We start from the raw sequence: 20,431 nt of genomic DNA on the forward strand, positions 1-20,431 counted from the left end.
AGTGAAAATCTGCACTTTGCACCTGTATCCTAGTGACAGATGACTTTCTTTTCTGCTCTGAATCACCCCATAGCCATTGTCAAGCCAGAGAGCTCACTGAGCTCCTGCCACAGTATGCTGAGAACAAAGCTCTGTGTGCACTGTGCTCAGGGCAGCAGCAGGACAGCAAACACGGCGTTGCGTCCCAGCGTGGTCTGTTGGACCTACACTTTGGCACAGCCTCTGTGATGCTCTCAGTTAAATTCTTCCCCTTTCCTCCTGGTAAAGGTGTGCTGACACACAGTTAAAAAAACGTTGCCACACCCAGTGGGATGCCACTTCTGGACAGACGTCCATCATTCTGGCTGTTAAACTCCACAAGCACCAACCGACGCAGCAGCATAAGGCAGGCAGAGGGGGGAGGCTGGGAGGTATTTAAGTGGGGAAAAATAAATAAATAAAAAATATCCAAAGCGAACCGAAAAAGCCACCAGCCGAGGCGAAGGGGAGGAGCCGGGGTAGGGGCTTGGCTCTCCCCTGGGCCGCGCCTGGCAGCACGGCAGCGCTCTGCCGAGTGGCAGCCGGCTCCAGCGGCCGCTCGGCGCTGAGCAGCGCGGTACCCCGCAGCCCCCGTTACCGCCGGGCGGAGCGCAGCGCAGCGCTGGGCCGGGCCCGTCCCACTGCGGGGCAGTGAGGGCTCAGCGAGCAGGAGAGGACCGGAGCCGCACGCCCCCCAGCCGCTGCGCGGTGCCGGAGGGCGGCGGGAGCGGCAACTCCGTCCGGGCGCTTCCGGGCGCGGCGGGCGGCGGGGAAAGGAGGAGGAGGGGTGGGGTGGGTGGAGGGGAGGGAGGGAAGCATCAGGCTGCCTTTTTTAGGAGGGAGATCCTCCTTCGCGGCCGCCCGCTCGCAGCCATGGCTTTGAAGGAGGCGGGCGGCAGCATCCTGCCCATCAGCGACATGGTGTCGGGGCCGTCGGGCTCGCCATTCCCCGAGGTGGTGGAACTGAACGTGGGGGGCCAAGTGTACGTGACGAGGCACTCCACGCTGCTCAGCGTCCCGGACAGCACGCTGGCCACCATGTTCTCGCCGTGCCGGGGCGGCCCGGCGGCGGCCCGCCAGCTGCCCAGGGACAGCCGGGCGCGCTTCTTCATCGACCGCGACGGCTTCCTCTTCAGGTATGTGCTGGATTACCTGCGGGACAAGCAGCTGGCACTGCCCGAGCACTTCCCCGAGAAGGAACGGCTCCTGCGGGAGGCAGAATACTTCCAGCTGGGCGATCTGGTGAAGCTGCTCTCGCCCAAGGTCACCAAGCAGAGTTCGCTCAACGACGAGGGTTGCCAAAGCGACCTGGAGGACAGCACCTCGCAGGGCAGTAGCGACCGGCTGCAGCGGGCCGGCCTGGATAAGCGCTCGGGCTTTCTCACAGTGGGCTACCGCGGCTCCTACACCACGGTGCGGGACAACCAGGCGGACGCCAAGTTCCGCCGCGTCGCCCGCATCATGGTGTGCGGCAGGATCGCTCTGGCCAAGGAGGTCTTCGGCGAGACCCTAAACGAGAGCCGCGACCCCGACAGGCCCCCCGAGAAGTATACCTCCCGCTTCTACCTCAAGTTCACCTACCTAGAGCAAGCTTTCGATCGGCTCTCCGAGGCGGGCTTCCACATGGTGGCTTGCAACTCCACCGGCACGGCCGCCTTCATCAACCAGTACCGGGACGACAAGATCTGGAGCAGCTACACTGAGTACATCTTCTTCAGTAAGTGCTCTCTGGGACCGCCAGAGCCTTCCCCCCATGCACACGCGGGGATATCGGGGCTGCCCCCTCCTCTCGGAGGTGGCTGTGCAGGGTGGAACAGCCCCTGCCCCGTGCCGGGGTCTCCCGGAGGCGTCGCGCCGGGTCTCGACCCCGATCGGCGGAGCGAGGCGGGGGGTAGCGTTACCGCTGCGGTCTGAGCGGCGTTCTGACAACGGGTACGCTGCCGCTGGGTGATGGGGCAGGCAGCGAGGGCAGAGATAGCTGCCCGGGGAGTGAGAAGTCTGCCTGAAAGGGGGAAAAGCCCGCGGGAACTGTGCGGCGTGTTCACAGCCCGTAGGTAAGAATGCTCGTTGGCTCCCCGCAGCACCGGGGGTTACGAGTCGCTCGCAGATGGGAAGTCCCCCTGTGCGGTGGCGTTCAGCCAGTCTCTCAGGACAGGGTTCGGGCTGATGAAACGCAGCTGGGTAGAAAGCACCAGCCCCCGGCAGAGGTTCGCCTTTGAAAGGTAGAGGTCAGCCTGAAGCCTTGCGGTGTGTGCGGAGAGTTGAGTAGTCCCCGCGAGTGGAGCGCTGTTCTCCGGGTACACGAGCCTTTGTGTGGGCTCCTCTGCCTGAGCGGTTGTTTCAGCATCACCTGTACCTGTGACAGGAGAGATGCGACCCTCGGCCCCAGCAGCGGCGAGGGTCCTGCACCTAGTCACTGTGAATGTGAACGGTTTTCTGTTCAGAGGAGAAACTCATTAAATACTTAAACTACTGTGTGTTATATAGCTGGTGTCTGCCCTTTGCTGAACAAACTTGAGTACTTCAAATCAATCTTCACAACTACTTTAAAACAGTTCTGGAGATTCATTATGTAACCTAGCAAGCTGGCCATATCTAATTAGGAAATGTAAAAAATGAGTAGTGGGTGGAGGTTTGCTTTCTTCTGGGTGGACTTAGTGAAGTAAAATATGTCGTAATTAAATCTCCATTCCGGAAATAAAATGGACCTACTAATTCTTAAAAACAGTAGAAGTTTCTTGCTGTTGTAAAAACTATGGAATAGCTGCTCTTGTTTGCTCTGACATAGCTTGTTAGGTGCATAATTATTTGTGTGCATTTGTGATGCTTAGAATGTTTTGCGTTATGATGTATGCGTGTTATGAGGCGGTTGCTGTGTAGAACAGTGCTCTAATTCAGATCAGTGTTCCAAATTAATCCCCAGTGTATTACCACTGATTTATGTGGAATAATGCCAGGGATGAATTGGATGTTGTACAACACTGTTTCTGTTTTGATTTTTAGTCTGCCAGCTTACTGTGTTATAAAAAGTGAAGCAGGTAGCTAATTTTTTAATTTGATATTTAACTGAAAAATTCTGGTTTTGCTTAATATTAATATATGCTTTTCCTGCTTCTGGGTGTGAAAATTGGTTGAGCTAATGTAGGCTGAAAAGAAGGGGAGCATAATTTTGATTGCTTAGCTATGCATTTAAAAACCTTTTTAATTAAGTAATTTTATAAATTTCTGTAAGATTGGATGATTTTATTTCTTTCCAAAACAAAGTATCATGGAGATAACTTGAAAAATCAGCTGAGTGAGAACAGGTGAAGAACAATGCCTGAAGTAATGCTTAATGGATTTTATTTTTTCTATCGGACTAAATGCTCAGTTGATGGGAGCCTTTGATAAAAAATAATGCTTTATTATGAAATCCCTAGGCGGACTGAGTCCTTGTTGTAGTTTTGCCCAACTTCTGCACAGGAATCTATCAAATGGACAGAAAACCATGCGAGCCTGCCTTGCTGCTCCATACTGGCATGAGAAGGCTGGTCAGGGTTACTGGCTGTAGTCTTTCCAAGAGCATTTGTGAGGACTGTATTCCTTTACTCACTCAAGAAACCAGAGCTTCGTACACAGCATGAGCCTCTGCAACCAGCAGCTATGTTAGCTGTTGGTCTGTGACTCTGTGGCAGCCACACAGTCCTTGTCCTCGTTGATCATTTCTCCTGAGGAGTTGTGGACTACTCTGAAAGTGTTTGGAAAAAAATGTATGAGGATATATGAATTCCAGCCATTACCTTGGATCATGGATAGGTTTCTAAGAGCTACTGAGGAACATTTGAAGGCCAAAGGTGGCCTTTAGTCTCTGCTTCTGGAATAGACTTCAGTTCTGTTTCTCTAACTTCACTAGGTATTTTGAGTTGAAAAGATCATCTTACTTCTTTAAAAAATGGAAATTACTTTCTTAAATGCTGTGGCCGATGAAATTTACCTATACTGTACACACTTTTCTTAAATTTTTAGATTGCTTGGTATCCACGAATGTTGTTGCAGATTAATTCCAATTCAAGAACTGGGGCTTGTTCGAGATAGTGCTTCAGATTTTTGGCAGTGCATCCTGACAAGTACAGGGACAGTCTTTCTTAGGCTGTGTAATTCCTTAAAAAAATAATAAAAGTCAGAGCCTGATGGCTACCTATGGTCTCTAAGGTATGGAAGCTCTCACCCTAGTACACAGAGTTATTTACTTCTGTTAATACAACATGAAGTGTGTATGCAATTTGGGAAAGAGACTCAAGCTCTTCTGCTTCTTTACAGTTTGGGGCTGCAATACAGGACCACTGATTAATTGCTACTCGGTGTGCAATAGGTGATAGCCTTCACATAAGTTCCACCTAGATGGAATAGGAGACGAGAAACGAGGAGTTCTTGTCTCACATGGCTGCAGGCAGCTCAGCAGGCCTTCTGTTGGCAAATCTCTTTATGAGGAAAGGCTAATTTGCATTTTTAAGCTTTTGCCTTTCTTTTGTGTTTCACTGTATCTCTTGATACTGTTGTGTAATGCAGGATTGTCTGTGCATGCTATTACTACACAGTCTTCTTCTGCAGAATCTAATTGGTCTTAATGGATTTTGCATTTAACATCTGCTATGCAATCTGACTTATGGGTGCTGAGAGCCTCGTGCTCAGCTGGAAGCTGCCTGTTCTGAATTGACATGCATACTCTAAGAAGAATGCAATAATGTTTCATGAAAAAAGTTTTGACATATATGCTGTTTCAATGCTCCTGTTCTATATGTGATGTTTTCTGTTTCTTTGTCTCCTGATTTTGTTTGTAACAGGTGACATTTGCATGAACTTATGGCACATATTTTTCTGTTTGGTCATAGCACTCTGAGATTACACTGGCCTAAATTCAGTTCAGCATCACCCTGGAATAGCTTGGGAATGGTGGGTTGGCAGGTAACCCTGAGCTGCTCTGAGGGAACCTGCTCAGGAGAACCATCCAGTGGGTGGTTTCTGTGGCAATGCTAAGCCAAGCTTCCCTCCATCCATCACTGCTGGTTTTGCTACAAGGAGTGTCTGAGATACAACACTTTTTTTCCTTCCTTCCTTTTTTTTTTTTTTTTTCCTTTGTGTGTGGGTATAAAATGAATGCTTGGAACTAACAAGGCTTAGAGAGAGGAGACTAAGCCAAAAAGTAAAAGAAGAGTACTGCATCTCTGCAGAATGTTAGAGGGAAGTGTGATGGTACTGATCTAATCCATCAAGTCTTCATGTATCACAAGCACAGTGTAGGAAAGCTTTAGATTTCTGACAGTATCAGAATCTAAAAACATTGATCCTGGAAGGACTATTGCACAAAGTCTTTTAAAATTTAGAGTGATTGTGCAGGTAGTTCTATTTCTCTGGAGAACTGATATAAAACTTCAGGATATTCTGTTTATGAGACCAGTTCAACTTTAATTATTTATTTTTAAATAATAATATTATCTTCTAATTCTTCCAAAATATATGCCCCAAGCATAGAAGGATGAATCAAAGTGTAGACTCATTAATTAATATTATGAGAATGTCTTTCTTATCTCACCATTTGATATAGTGAGATAATCTGGAATACTGAAATTGTCATTGGAATTTCAGTCACAATTTCAATCAAGCAACTCAGTTTGAGAGGCTGATTTTTAAAACGTGTAATGAAAAAGAAAATAGAACAAATTCTGCTTTTCAATTAAAAAAAGAAAAAACACCTGAATTCCTCTGCAGCTAGTGTATAAAGACTAGTGTATAAAGACCCTGTTGCACTAAAAAAGCTATAGAAGGAACATTTTGAGTTTTACATTTGAGTAGAAGTATGCAAAATTCAGTACAGTGACTTGTGATTTGATTTTAATCATTATATTTGCATTCTGCTTTTATGAAAATGATGTTATATTTTTAATCAGTGTAGAACCACCTTGATGTTTGGAGCTGAGGATTAGAACTGTTACATAGTATTTGAAAAGTAAACTTGGTGGTTATTATCTGTTCTGGATATTATATACCAGCATCAATAGTAGGTAAAGACACCTTGACACAAGCAGCTTCTGGTATTTGGAAATGGAAACACTGGTTTTGATAACTATTCCAGACTTACACTTCTTGTGCATTGCTTGGGAACAAAGTTCCAGTGTTAGAGAAGCTGACTTTGCTGGATCTGTAATATTTTGCAGGAAAACTGCTTATTGTTGTCAGATCACTTCATGCATTTTCAAGGATTTATGACAGTAGTTGCAGGGAAATGTTTGCCTTTCAACAGTGGGATGAGCAAGTCATATCTTATTTTTTTTCTTTATTGTCAGCATGAACTTCTAGTTGTCTGCTGTTCAAGCACAGAATTTAAGTACAAAAGTTTTTCATAAAATATCATTCCAGCCTCATGATTTAAAATTAAAACATTACTGCTTATCAAATATATTTTGCAATGTATTTGCTTTCACAGTGTGATATGGCTGGTAATTTTGCTGCTGCTTTTTTCCTTTGCAGCAAATACCAGATCCATTATACTGTGACGAGAATTTGTGCAGTGAACAAGAATTCAGTGAGCATTGCACAAAGAAAGAGTTCAACAATACTCATGTTATCCTCTTCCTGCTACAGTTCTGCATTTAAACACAGGTCTCCAAAAATGAAAAGCCAGTCAGCCACCTCTCTAAGATGCTGTAGATGAAATGCTAAGGAGATGAGGAAAGAATGAAGTGGTAGAAAGAAAGGGACTGTTCAAGGCTTAGGTGAACCTCAGCGTGACCTAAACAATGCAACCAGAAATAAGCAGTCACTTTTTGGTGGGCTGCTAGTATAATGGCAAGCTAAGCCAGGTATCTAAATGCGCAAAGAAGGAAAAAGTATGTGAGGTCATGTGCATCCATTTTGCCTCATCTCTGCTCAGGACCATTGTGGTACCTGCTGTAACTCCCAACTCAGAATTATATCAGCAGCTGGACAGATCCTGGATGCCACTGCAGAGGAAGTGAATAACATGGCCATGCTCTGGGCTGCCCTCTCATTTTCTGTCTCCAGCTTTGGATTACTCTATTACCAGTCATGCAAGTCTGTTACAGGGATGAGTTGACCTTGGTCAACAGGGTTTTTCCACAACACAGGCTGATTATTTGGTTAAGGGTTGTTAGACTTGACATAACTGTTGAGGTAATCTGGAGTCACTATACCAGATAACATCTGTTAGCTAAGTTAGGATGTTCATTTTTTTTTTAATCTGAGGTTGATTTTATTTCATTTCTCATCACTAGATGCAGATCACTTAAAGTGGCAGGAATAGTAATGGCTTTTTTTTTTTTTTTAATAAACTGAGTCACTGAAAGCCTAGTGGAAAATCCTTTTAAATAAATAACCTGGCAAATCATATTTTTCTTTACCAAGTCAAACGCTTCAGGATGGATTTTCTGGGAAGGCGGTTCATGCTAAGCTAAATGGGATTAGTCATAAATAGTGTGTGAATCTTGCACTCAAGTCCCATTCACAGCTGCAAGATAGACCTTCATAGAGACTGAAGCACCAAATAGTCTTGCACTAGTCTTTCACATCAAGTGAGATTCAAGCTATGTGAGTAATTATGTGGTGCCATAATTGTTTGTAGAACACACAGTCCTGGCAGGAGGCGAGCAGCGATGATTTATAGTTTTCATGGCACTTGCAGCTGTTAATGCCATTCAATTTTGGTTTCATTTTATCAGAATGTGTTAAGAAAACACTTGTTACTTTTTGATTTAGTTTCAGAAGACATTTGAATGAAAGAGTACATCTTGCTGCAAGGTGTCACCTCATTTCTGTAATCGCATCTCTAAATACTTAGAGGAATTTGCCACACTTGTAAATATCACAGTGGTGTCAATGAGTGTTCCATGTTGCTAGCAAAGAGATGAACACAGTGCTTTAAAAATGTTTTCTCTTTGTTATGGAATATTATCTTGGTACTGTCTTGGCCAAAGTTGCTCAAAACAGTATTCAAACTTTGGGATCAGCATATTTACCCATTCTTTGCCCTCTGGGTGCCTGCCAGGCCATAAGCTGTGTCAGGACTGCTGTCAGTTATGGTTGTTAAAATTATTCTTTCAACACCATTTTGCAACTGGTAGTAGCTGGATAAAAATTCAATTGTTCCCTTTCTCATTGTTCCTCCATATGCCTGAACTCTATTGCAGGGTCTCTGAGCAAAGGAGGCACAGAGAGAGGAGCTGCTGCCTTGGGAGGACTGCCACCTCTGTGTGGTTGCCATGCCTCTGGGCTGTGTGCTTGTTCTGTTTGTTTTGTAGTACTTGTGTATGCTGTGATATGCACTTAGTTAGGAAAGCAAACTGGATTATAGAATAGTGGATTATAGAATAAAAAGTAATAAAGCTTCCTTTTAGAATTGATTCTACAACACCTCTTAAACACTATGAATAACAGTCCAGAGACAAGCAACTCTATCCAAAGTGTGAATGCACATTGTAAGGATAACTAATGCATCAAATGCTGCACATTTCCTTCAGGGAAGAAGAAGGTTGAAAAACTAAAGAGTGAAATCAACGCTGTAATTCATTCTTATTAACAGAATTAAATATTCCAGCTCTTCACTTAGAAAGATTCAGTTTCACTGAACATAATACATGCAGATGTTCTCTTTGCATTAGCACAAAGAAATGATGCAGAAATGAAATCAGTATATTTTATTTATCTATTATAATGTTCAAATGCTTTTTTCTTTTCTCCCTCATCCTTACTGGGATTTACTCTTTGGCAGTATTAGCAAATATCCCTAGAGAGACAGAGGAGTCGGTGCTCAGGGACTTGTCATGTTTTGTCGCAAACAGACTTCTGCAACTTAGGTTAATAGTGAAATTGCTTTATCTTTTTTATTGAATTTGGATGTTTGCATATTCTTTCAAGATTTATAACTATGTCACTGAATTCCATGGAAATTGTGTACTATCATTCTAGTGGCTTTTTACCAGTAAATGTTTTATATACTACAAGAAAGTAATGTTGAAATTCTAGTGCAAGCATGTCTATATTCATAGATAAATGTATCTTGTATAAATGCATTGTTAGTGGTATTCATAAGTGTATAATTTAGTAACATTGTTCATGAAATGGTGGAGTTCAGGATCTTACACAGAGGAAGCAGGGCAAAAAGTCTTGCCTGGACTTCATCAGAGATAACTTTGACCTCTTCAATAACCTACTTAGAAATATCATGTGGATTAGGGCTCTGGAAGGTAAGAGTACCCAAAAGAGCAGGTTAACATTCAGGCAAAGGTGGTGGAATATGAAAGAACTGAAGTGGTCTAGTGCAATATTATTTTTCAGTGTGATTTTAAGTGTTCAAAAAATTCTTAACCTTTCCTGCAAAAAAAACCCAAACAAACAAACAAAAAAAAAAAACAAAAAAAAAACCCCACACATTTCCAGAATTAAAAAAACATATTAAGGTCACACATACTTTTTCTATCTGTCTTTCCTTCACTAGTGCTTTGCATTTTTCCTTTGTTATTCTGTTTAACTGATTGCCTCAATTCCCCACTTTGCTCCAGAACTGAGGAACTAAAGTTTTCATGTGCTTTTCTCACTTTGCTCTAAGCAGGCTGGATGCAAGTTTGATAAAAGGTAGAAGTTTGATAGTGGTATGCACTTGGCCATGTATTTAACTATTATGCCTTAATGACAGGGCAGGCGCTTTTGTTTGTTTGTTGGGTTTTTTTTGTTTTTTTTTCCAGGTATAATTAATTTCAGAAAAGAAACATGAATTTAGCAAAAGATTTTGAAAAAAAATCAAATTCGTGTTATCTCTAATGTCAACAGGCCAGAGACAAATCTATTTATTCTTTCCCAAATGTGCTCCTCAGTAAGCTAAATTACGGTATGAATGACACTTATAGGGTTTCAAATGAGTAGACTTGGTCTTTTACAAGTATAATAAAAAGGGGTAGTATCTGTATTTGTACATGGAGAAATCTATTTTAGAGATTATTTATCTTAAAAAGGTTCAGAATTGTGTATATACCCATTATATAAATGTGTGTAAAACTGTTATTTTTGTAAGGTGACTCTTACAGTTTACTTGAACTAGGTGTGTTTTTGTTTTGTTTTTGTTCTTCCTACTTGTTAATCAATCCCAACTAAACCAACCATACCTGCAGAACTATAGTAATGGTGATAAATATCCATTTTGCTTTAGTAGAAGTATTCTCTAATGCTTCTGGTCCTTAATCCAAACTTCTTCCATTCTCATTGAAACTCATGAATACAAAATAACGTGAAAATGAGCTACTGAAGTGTTAGAAAGCAGGTAAAGTAAGTCTGTAAAATAGAGTGAAAAACTTAATCACTGTAATGTGTAGACAATGCAGTAGAGAAAGACAAAGCTAAACAATATTTTTTCTGCTTTTTTTCCTTAACAAACACATTTTCTTTTGCTTAGTTCTTAACAGTCACCCATTTATAGGCAGTTATTTCTCTGTATTGTTATTTGCATGCAGCTGCTACTATTTCTGTTGTTAATGCCTACTGTGGCTTTTCAATTGGTCTGAAACAAAGTGGAGACATGGCTATTCTTGCCTTTTCATCTATATTTGTCTCTTTCCCATGTTTAGGAATTTAAATATCACTCACGCCATCATTTCAAAAATAGCAGAATACAACCTTATAAAAGTGTGATCAATATTATCGAAGCTACTTGGACTTCAGGAAAAAAATAGAACGAAATAATTCAGCTATATATAATGCATGGCAAAATAGTTTCAAGAAAGGTTGTATCTGCACTTTAATTTCTGAAATTTTGGCTTCATATCCTTCTGAGTGACATGCATTCATAGTACCAGTCCACAGAACCATGTGTCTATACTTGTGGAAGGGCTGCTTTCAAAGTAATGACTCCTACATTTATTACATTGGCCCATGATGGTCAGAGGCAGATACTGGTGATATGGCAGTAGAGGTGGAACCTTCCCACTGATATTCACTACATCTTGTTGCTGTGTGACAGATGGCAGCAGAGGGGCACAGTGAGGTGGTGGCTGGTGCCTTTCAACAGTGGTGACAGCAATGTGAAAGTCAAGCCATACTGTGGACAGCCATGCAGATTCTTAAGAGCACAGAATGCAGGCGCTTGTTCATTGCTCTCAAAAATCCATAGCTAATGGTGGTGACTACATTGAAAAGAATAGTGTTTTGTAGTTGTGAATTTGCTTTATCTAACAATGATCTTGTGCTCTTTGTATCTGTTGTAGTTTCCATGGAAATAAATAGGAAGCATTACTTTTGGAGTAACCCATACATTAAACGTCTTTTATTAAAAACAGAAACTAAAGAAGTGTAAGGAATATAACTAAGACTAATGTAGCCTGTAATTCTGCTTGCAACTTTTACTTTCCTTGTATCCACAGAGTTTAATTTTCTGTTAGCAGTTCATCAGAAAGCAGTGCATATTAACCTGTTTCAGTGTTGTTGTAACTCACAAACATCAATCTTCGACCATTTTCTTTTTTTCCTGTGAAATTTCTTCATGCTGTCAGTTTGTCTCTGGGGTTGCTGTAAGTGAATATACCATTTCTAAATGTTACAAAGACAGACAAAGTTCATCTCCTTAAGCTACCACTCATCCCTTCCAAAAATCCCTTACAAAGGAAACAAACAAGACGTTTGGAATAACAAATTGCATTATCCTTCAGCTTCAGAATAATTCTATAATCCCATAAGATAAAAGATACAAGCTTTTAGGAAAGTGTTGGTTTTTAGTATGTGATGTTTTTAGTACTGGTGGAATTCCTGAAGTTTTACCCCATCGGCTACCAACTTTATAGATTCACATGAACTTTAGCCATCAACCTGGCTTCCAGTCATAACAACACTCACATTTTCACTCACCCCCTTTCATTACTTGCTTTTTCCACCTGCAGTGGAAGTAGTTTGTGTCTAAATTGGTGAAATTATGCCCCCAAATAACTGCATCTGTGATCACATCTAATTACAGGAAGAAGAAAACACTTGCTGTAGGAGAGATTAGGGTAAATGTTGCCTGTCTAATCATATCCTTGATGACTGAGCTCTGGCAGTGCTTTCTTCCTAAATCCTCTTGCCTTGGAAGTGATGAATAAAACCTGTGTTTTATTCAGCAGTTTTAAAAAAAAATAAAACCTGTGTTTTATTCTACCCTGCAGCCTGATGTGGGGTTCTGGGCCATGTAGGAGTACTAGGTAGGCAGTTGGGGTCCTTCAGCCTTGTGGTGGCCTTGGCCCTGGCAACCATGGATGGAAAGCATTTATGGCCACACATGCTTTCTGTGACTATGAGCAGAGAAGCCAAGAGCAGCATTTTCTGAGGGCTCCTGTCAGGCCACCATCATCACAGGACTGCTTTGTGTTTTGATTTTTGTTTTCCTTCTGCGTAGTTTCATGAACTTTTAATACACAAAATACACAGGAACTAAAGGTTTCAGTTACTCTTACTTGTGAAAATGGCAGGTTTCTGGTCAAAGGCACCGATGAGAGTTATATCTAGCTAATATTTATTCAGTGATGCTGCATGTTATTTAGGCTTCTACAATGATGCTGCTTAAGTGGTGCAAATTTCACATCAAACTTAAGTTTTGTAAATTTGTTCCTAATACTCTTTATGTTTGAGTGCAAAATATAAGAGGGGAAAAACGTCATTTTAAGCAACAGGTAACTTAGAATAAAAGCACATAGGAAGAAAAATATTTGATTTGCTTTTTAGACTATATAAAACAGAGACTTGATTTATAATTAGTATTGACAACATGACTCTATGTAAGGCGATCTATGTTGTCATGCTTAAGATGCATGAAAAGTTTAAAGGAACTTGGAGCTTTGCTTAGCTGTGCTTTGTGAAAATAATCTCAAGTTCTAGAAGATGCTCTATTTTCTTTTTTTAAAAAAAATACTTCGTATTTTTTGAATAGAAGTTATCATATTTTCATCAATAGGCTACGTTTTAATGAACCATATAATTAGTCATATTTGAGAACAGCATGAGACTAAAATTGAGCTCCAAATCAATGCTTATGGTCTAGAATATATTTTCCTAAAATTTAGCTGAGTTCAGTGGGTGACACTGTGGTGGTTGATCACTTGTTACTTGAAAGAAGAAATCTGAAAAATTTAGTGGTTATCCTGGCTTTATATTAATCTGTAAGTACTGACTTAATAATTCATACTTTATTCCTAAGGTATGCCTGATCTGTGGTGGATTTCTACAGCTACTCAGGGCCTTGCAAGGAAGTGTCAGAAACCTCCTACGACTTACCGTAGAATATGTTGCGCTTCTGGGGCAATTTCTATTTTGACTTTGTGGTTTTGTGTTTGTGCTGTATTTTAATTGTGTTCCACTGGATAGAAAGTCATCTTTTACAGCTATGTGTGCTTTATCACCATGAAAAACTAACTAAATGTGAAGAAAAAATGATACATTAGAACCTTTTCCCTTTCCTTGATGTTTGAAGACTTCATACCCACCATATTTTCCACTGTGGTGCATCTTCAATAAAATGCTAAGATGCTGTCAAGAAGGTGTTGTCATGCTACAATTTTTTCATCATAAGATATAGAGAGTGTAGATGTGTGTGTTTTATGGTGTTCTTATTTATCCCTATAATTCATACAAGAGAAGAATGGTAATCTAGTGGTAATCTTGATTGCAGTCTGACAAAAGAAGAAATTTATTATGTGTTTCTACTACTGTTATTTCATCTGTTGTATTATACCTAGAAGAAACTGCTGGACACTCGAAGTCATGAACTCTATTTTCTTTCCATAAGCAAGAAAGAGCACAGTCCTGTCCAAGACAGGACAATCCTATGCATAGACCAGTTTCTCACATCTGTACAGCTGAATCAATTCAGCTGAATGAATGTGTGACATAATAGCGAGGTGGTTATTTAGGATATATTGCTAGCAGACTAAAACAAAAAGTAGTGTTGCTTGCATTGATTGACACCTAATAGATGAATATATATGAGTAGTTTTCAAGAAGAAGCATTATAAAAATACCTAAAGTCAGGTCTTATAACTGTTGTAAGTTGTCAAAACAATTTTGATGTCAATGAAATTGACAGCTATACCTGCTAAAATGTTTACTCATTGAAAGTTATTCTCTGGGGTAATGCTTGTTTTGCTAACATGCTGTGTTTTCCACCAGCATTCGTGGTAATTGGGCAGATTAGTATTGATACCTCATTATGAGTTCACCTACATCCACTCAAGGAAGGTATGCATGTCGTAATGGTGTTAACTATCTATTCCCTTCTGTCTACATTAAATATTATAGAGAACTTATGGGACATTGTGCTTAAAACTCTATAGTTTGGCTGTGCTTTGCTTCTGGGAGAGTGATGGAGAAGGGTGAATGCCTGCTCTTCCTCAGGATCTCTCCTTCACAGAGAGGAGAGGAAGGGATAGAACTGTAGAATCCTTAGAGTTGGAAGAGACCTCTGAAGCCCGTCTAGTCCAACTCCCCTGCACCACAGCCAGATCAGGTTGCCCAGGGCCTTATCCAACCTTGCCTTGAAAGTCTCCAGGGATGGGGCATCAACCATAACACTAGGCAACCTGTTCCAGTGCTTCACCACCCTCACTGTAGATGATTTTTTCCTGAGGAAAAGCAGTCACAAGGTTTTAGCAGGTCCCTTCTGTCCCTAAGTTGGTGTTACGTGAAGTTTAGCTCTGAAGCAGTTTGCATGGGGCAGCCTCTCGAGACTTCTTTCAGGCTCTTCTCCAGAATTTAATTTATCTCATAATTCTGTTTATGTCTGTGTTATCAGCTGCAAGCTTTTCTTCACAAAATTGAAGGCTGCATAATTGTTTTATGTTATAAAATAAAATCCTTTTATTTATGTGTGATCATGCGAATCAGGAGCCTAGTATCTGTGTTTTCAAAGCTTTTCAGTGACTCTTTCTACCTTTATTTGTAGACTACTAGTGGAACTACAGCAACAAATTAAGAACACAGTAAATATTTCTTAATTTAAGGTTACTTAAGGTTATGACTTACCTTAGTTAAATATATATATTACATCTATAAATACTTAAAGAAAAGTCATTAGCTAAACTGATAACCTCACTCAATATTCTAACTGAGTCATATTATGGTGGTTTGAGATAAGTAAAGCACTTTATGAAAGGTATTTTTCCTTATAAAATTATTGACAAGCATTAAATACTTGGCAAGATACTTTATTTCTTTTTTAATAATATTTAAGAAATGGAAAGCTGTACTAACATGATTCAGGATGTTATTGCTGTATCATGTGTAACTTCCATTATTTCATACATTCTTAAATAGATAAATATCCCAGTGATCCCATGTGCTTATCAGCATGGTTAGTGTCGAAGTAATTTTATTTACTGTATGACTTGTAATTCAAAAGCATTCCTAGATTGCTTTGCACAAGAAGTTATCTGTTCAATCTTAGTCAAAAACTTCTCGAAGTCTTTGCATTCAGTTTAGCTATATAAACACACACAGGCTACTTGCAGTTATCAAAATACAAATATTCTTTCAGTAATCATTTTATGTAGTGCTAAATCCTACATGCAGTGTAAGAGTTGTGTTATCAAGTATAGAAGATGATGCTCAAGTAATTCTACCTCTGTATATTTTTTTTTGAGTTCTACTTTTTGTACAAGACTTTCCATCCACGTATTTCTCTCTTAAAATTGTGATGTTCCAAACCTGACTGGATCAAAAAATAGGCTCATTGCCACGTTAGAGACAAAAATAACAAGTATTTTAATCAAGATGCAGAATCTTGCTATTGGACTTTCAGAGACATTGGTACAGCCTGGATTCAAAGCAGACTTCTGTTGTGATGGGGATGATATGGAATAATTGTACTGCTCAATCATACTGTCATGATATATTTCCAGAAAAAAAACTCAAGTAACGCTGTAATCTGCGCTAATTAAACCCCTGGATTAGCACAGTGGTAATACAGAGGTTACAGCAAACTGAAGAAATAGGGAGGTGTTTATGATCTTTGTAGCCAATCTGTAACTTTTGTAAAATAATATGCTAGGCTCCATTGGCTCACATTATTTATTTGCGGCTTCATCAGTGCAAAATTTGTCCAGGCAAAACAGGTGTGTGTTCTTTGTGTGTCTATTGAATAAGATTTATTGCAGATAATTGCACAGGGCACAAAACAACAGAAACTTAGGGGTGTATGGAGAGTAATATTCTTGAAAAATAAGAGAAGATCCTCAGGTAATGTAGATATAGAGGTAAGATTTGAAGAGTTCCTGATATCTGGTCCTGTAGTCCATCTGATAAGGTGAGTTAGAGAGTAAAGCCTTGACATAATGAATTTGAAATGAAGTTTGAGCTCATTAAGAAGTTCTTTTCCACCAAGAGATTCCTGCCATTAAATACTGTAGAATTTTGTTTCTAGTTTTACAAAGTTACTCCAAACGAAGCTACATAGACTGAGGGTTCTGATGAGCTTTTCTGCCCTGTCATAGCACTGTCTAATGGAAACCACTGCAGTCTATCAAGTCAAGTTTTCTATGAAAAGAAGAGCTTATTTGTATTTTCTTTCAGAAGAATGACTAATGTTGTGATAGGAATGTTATGTGTAGGTGTTCAAAATATTTCAAGAGGGGCTGATACATTTCATCTACTATGTTGCAAATCCTTTTTTTTCCCCCTGCTTTTGTTATACTAATTTTTCCACACTAGGTGGCAGTGCATTAGCACTAGCGCAAGACAGGAATAAATTTAATTTATCCAAGGGGGAAGAAATCCTGTTTCATATTTCTTCATGCATGCATAGCTGAAAGAATTACGGACAGGAGGCTGGATTATGATCAGCCACATGTGGTTGTGCAAAGGAAGATGCAAATTATTTCCCCTCTTCCTTTATACAAAAGAAAATCCATTCAAGCCGAATGAACCAGGCTTGCATTGGCTATAGATGAGGTGAACCAAATCTCTCTCTGCGCTCTCCCCAGAGAATTAAATCTATAAACTTAAAGCAAAGTACTTTATTGAGAGTGCATCCAGACTCAGAGCAGATTGCCTCACAGTTTTGAGCCATATGTTGTCTATACTGAGAAGTGTAGTGAAAGGAAAACAGATCCTTTCTCTTTCCAAGAAAATTGGGAACTGGAGAGGTGGGGGATGTGGAGAAGGGAGAGATGATGGGAGGCTCCTGTGTATTGCTGTATTGGTGCCAGTGGGCAGCCAGGGCACGTACATACTCCTACGGGTGAGAATGCACTCCTCAGCTGTGTGTTAGGTGAAATACTGGAGGTTCAGTAGCTTGAAGTCTTTTGACTAACTGAAAGGTCTGCAGAACTGTGATGAAGAGAGATTGTGGTTAGAAACAAATGGGCTCTGGAGGTGTAAATGTGATAGTAAGGCATGAAACTTGAAAATGGGAAGCTTGGACTTGAAATTTAACTTCAAATTAAGATACAATGTTTGAAATTAATGGATGAGGGAGTTAAAAGCATGTTAAAATCCATACAAAAAACACCACCCACAACCCTTTGTCATTCATTTTTTGAATCTTTGGCATTCATATTTTCAATCCTGTCTTTCACAGCTGTGCAAGAAAACCTCCACTTAAACCTGTGTAAGGAGGATGTAGAAATTTGAAAAACAGCATATATGAACGACCTCTGCAGTTATTAAAAAAAAAAAAATCACATGTGCTATTTGGAGTGATTAAATAATAAATAAATGGACAAGTAGCCGTCAGAAGAAAAAAAGAGATCTGACACGGAAATAACTAATTGTATGAAAAAGGTCTGAACAAAAGAAGATGTAAAAGAGCTTGAAAAATGGTATCAGAAAGTGAATTGTTACCAAAGAACAAACTCTCTCTATGTAAATGTCTCTTCACAAAAGGGATTTGCTCAAAAATAAGGTAATTGTTTCAAGTTTCATTCAAATTTATACTTACAGGAGATAAATTTGCTGTACTACCTTTATCTTGCTCACTGGAGGTAAGCATTTTAAAATTAGGAAACCTTTTGCCTGAGGCTGAGAAGAATACTGCCAAGAATATGTTTACTTCAAGAAAATTTAACTAAAATCAGTGTCTCCTGGGACCTCAGTGCATGTAGCTTCTGCCTTATTTATTCAGCTTTATTTTATTTTATTTTATTTTTTTTTGCTGCATCCCTACTGAATGAGCTGAATAAAAACAAATTGAAATGCAGGAAAACAAATTTTCTTACACTGATTTTTACCAGGTCTGCCACAGTAGCTGGAAATTCATCAATACTGCTGGAAGGAAAGCCAAAGAAATGTTTACCTGTCTTCTATCATGATGTCCACAGAAAGTTAATCTTTTAGCAAAATAGGCTGCTGTAATTTGCTGTCATTTTTTGCATATCACAAGAAGTGATAATCCTGCCTATAATTCATTTCATAACTCTGCCAGAAGTGAAGATGCAGCTGGATAGCCATAAAAATGCAATGCAAATTTTATTTGGAAGTACCACTTAAACAATTCCTTGTTAGATAGGGGAAGCAACAAATGGTGCAAAGTTGGAATTTATCCAGAATATTGTGCTAGAGCGAGGCTAATGTTTTTTGTAATTATGTGGGAGGTGGTAGTTGCCACCACTCAGCACCTGGACTTAGAGCTGTTGATCCCAACCCTCTGGCTGTGACCTTCCAATCAATTCTTTATCCAGCAAATAGTCCAGTCTCTGAATCCTTATCTTTCAAATTTAGAGATAAGGTTGTGGTGTGTGACCATATCAGAGGTCTTGCAGAAGTCCAGGTGGATGATATCAATTGCTCTTCCTTTGTCCACTGATGCTGTTGCTCCATGGCAGAAGGCCATCAGGCTGGTAAGGCACAATCTGCCCCTGGTGAAGCCATGCTGGCTGTCTCTGATCACCACCTTGTCTTGCATGTGCCTTAGCATCTCAACCAGGAGGATCTTTTCCATGATCTTCCCAGGCAGAGACAGGAGGCTCACTGGCTTGTAGTTTCTTGGGTCTTTCTTTCTCCCTTTCTTGAAAATGGGAGTGATGTTTCCTGTTTTCTGTTAGGAGTGCAGTTTCAGGGACTGGATGATACATAGTATCCAGAGATGCAGGGTCCTTCTGAATCCCACACAGCTAGAATCTCTTTAATATTAACGTAGTTGCATTTTCAGAGACTCCTCTATCCAATCCCTGTAGTCTGCAGATCAAAATCCAACTAAAGAAAAATAAGTTGTAAACTTTTAAAGTAAGTAGTAAAGAAACATGACAGCTATATTTTAAAAATAGTCTCATTAAAATGTGATTATCTCATCAATAAATCTGTAGCCATTTTCACTTTTTTTTTTTTAACAGCCATGTCCAATACTTTGGAGAAGCAGCAGAAACCCTCTTTTGTTCTGGCAACCACGAGCAACTTGCTCTAATAGCAGATTTTTATTTGGCTCACATGGTGGATCTGGTCAGATCTGAAGAATAAACGAATGACAGGATTCTTCAAACCACCCAGATGACTTGTCTTTACTCATATCCATGACTTAACAGTGGGTTTGCTTTCAAGAATCAGGCTTTGCAAGCATAAGGAATACACTTATCTGTTAGATTTTCACACTTGTAGTCCTAGTTGTATTCCCTCAATAAGGCAGTGTGCTCTTCCAGACTGTTTTCCTGGGTTTACTGTGTCTGTGTTTTTGTTAAACAAAACAAAATGTTTGGCCTATACAGTTTTGATAATCTGGCATTCCTGAAGTAAACGTTTAAGGTATTTATGAGTTTTTACCACTGCTTTCCCTCCTCAGTATTTTGCTTGCCTCCTCCTGGTTCTGAAATGTCACCTCCATATGAAGTTACTAATGTTCCCTAATGTTCCTGAATTCACGTCAGCATTCCTTATTACAGCTTGTATGCTGTCCAATTACTTACCAGTCAAATTTTGCAGATTACACTTGAATTACTCTAAACCTCATCTGGGAGATATCCTTCTGACTCACTGGAATTGGGAAAAGCATCCTGTCATAAATATAGTTTTGAATAGCTTTTCTTGTCATAGGTACTGTGGCAGGTAAAAGCGGTAGGGGGATGTGTGCTGATTGGCATGGTGAACAAAAGGAAGGGCGTCAATCACAGGTGCATGCTTGCTGATGTAATGCCTCGTGTTAGGTGGGCTAAGGGGGGGATGGGTGCGTGAGTGCGTGACTTGGGTGCGATCGGGCATGCGCAGCGGATGTATGGATATAAAAGACCACGCGAAAGTTCCAGTAAACGAGATTGACTCCACAGCATCTGTGATTGTCTCTCTTTCCCTGGGATGGGATCCCGGTTCTCTAGGATCTATTAATTGTCACACCGCGACAGGTACTCCCACAAAACATTCAGTATGCACTCCTGTTGTCCTCCTTGTTTCTGCCGTTCTCCTTACATGAACCTATATAATATTTTTC

The 20,431-nt window shown here is 40.2% G+C and overlaps 1 protein-coding gene across 2 annotated transcripts in view; it reads left to right on the forward strand.

Annotated features, from left to right (window-relative positions):
• The window catches only part of KCTD8 (potassium channel tetramerization domain containing 8), a 94,278-nt gene continuing 74,662 nt past the window's right edge, over nucleotides 816–20,431 (forward strand). The window contains exons 1-2 of one of the 2 annotated variants that reach the window (XM_021396291.1): nucleotides 816–1,735; nucleotides 13,226–13,515. In XM_021396291.1, coding sequence (XP_021251966.1) covers nucleotides 892–1,735; nucleotides 13,226–13,374 — 993 coding nt within the window. In that variant the 5' untranslated portion in view covers nucleotides 816–891 and the 3' untranslated portion in view covers nucleotides 13,375–13,515. Of the gene's footprint in view, nucleotides 1,736–13,225; nucleotides 13,516–20,431 lie in introns of those variants that run through there. The other variant, XM_021396290.1, reaches the window with a different exon arrangement.

Source organism: Numida meleagris, chromosome 4 (assembly GCF_002078875.1).
Source record: "Numida meleagris isolate 19003 breed g44 Domestic line chromosome 4, NumMel1.0, whole genome shotgun sequence".
Lineage (NCBI taxonomy): Eukaryota > Metazoa > Chordata > Aves > Galliformes > Numididae > Numida > Numida meleagris.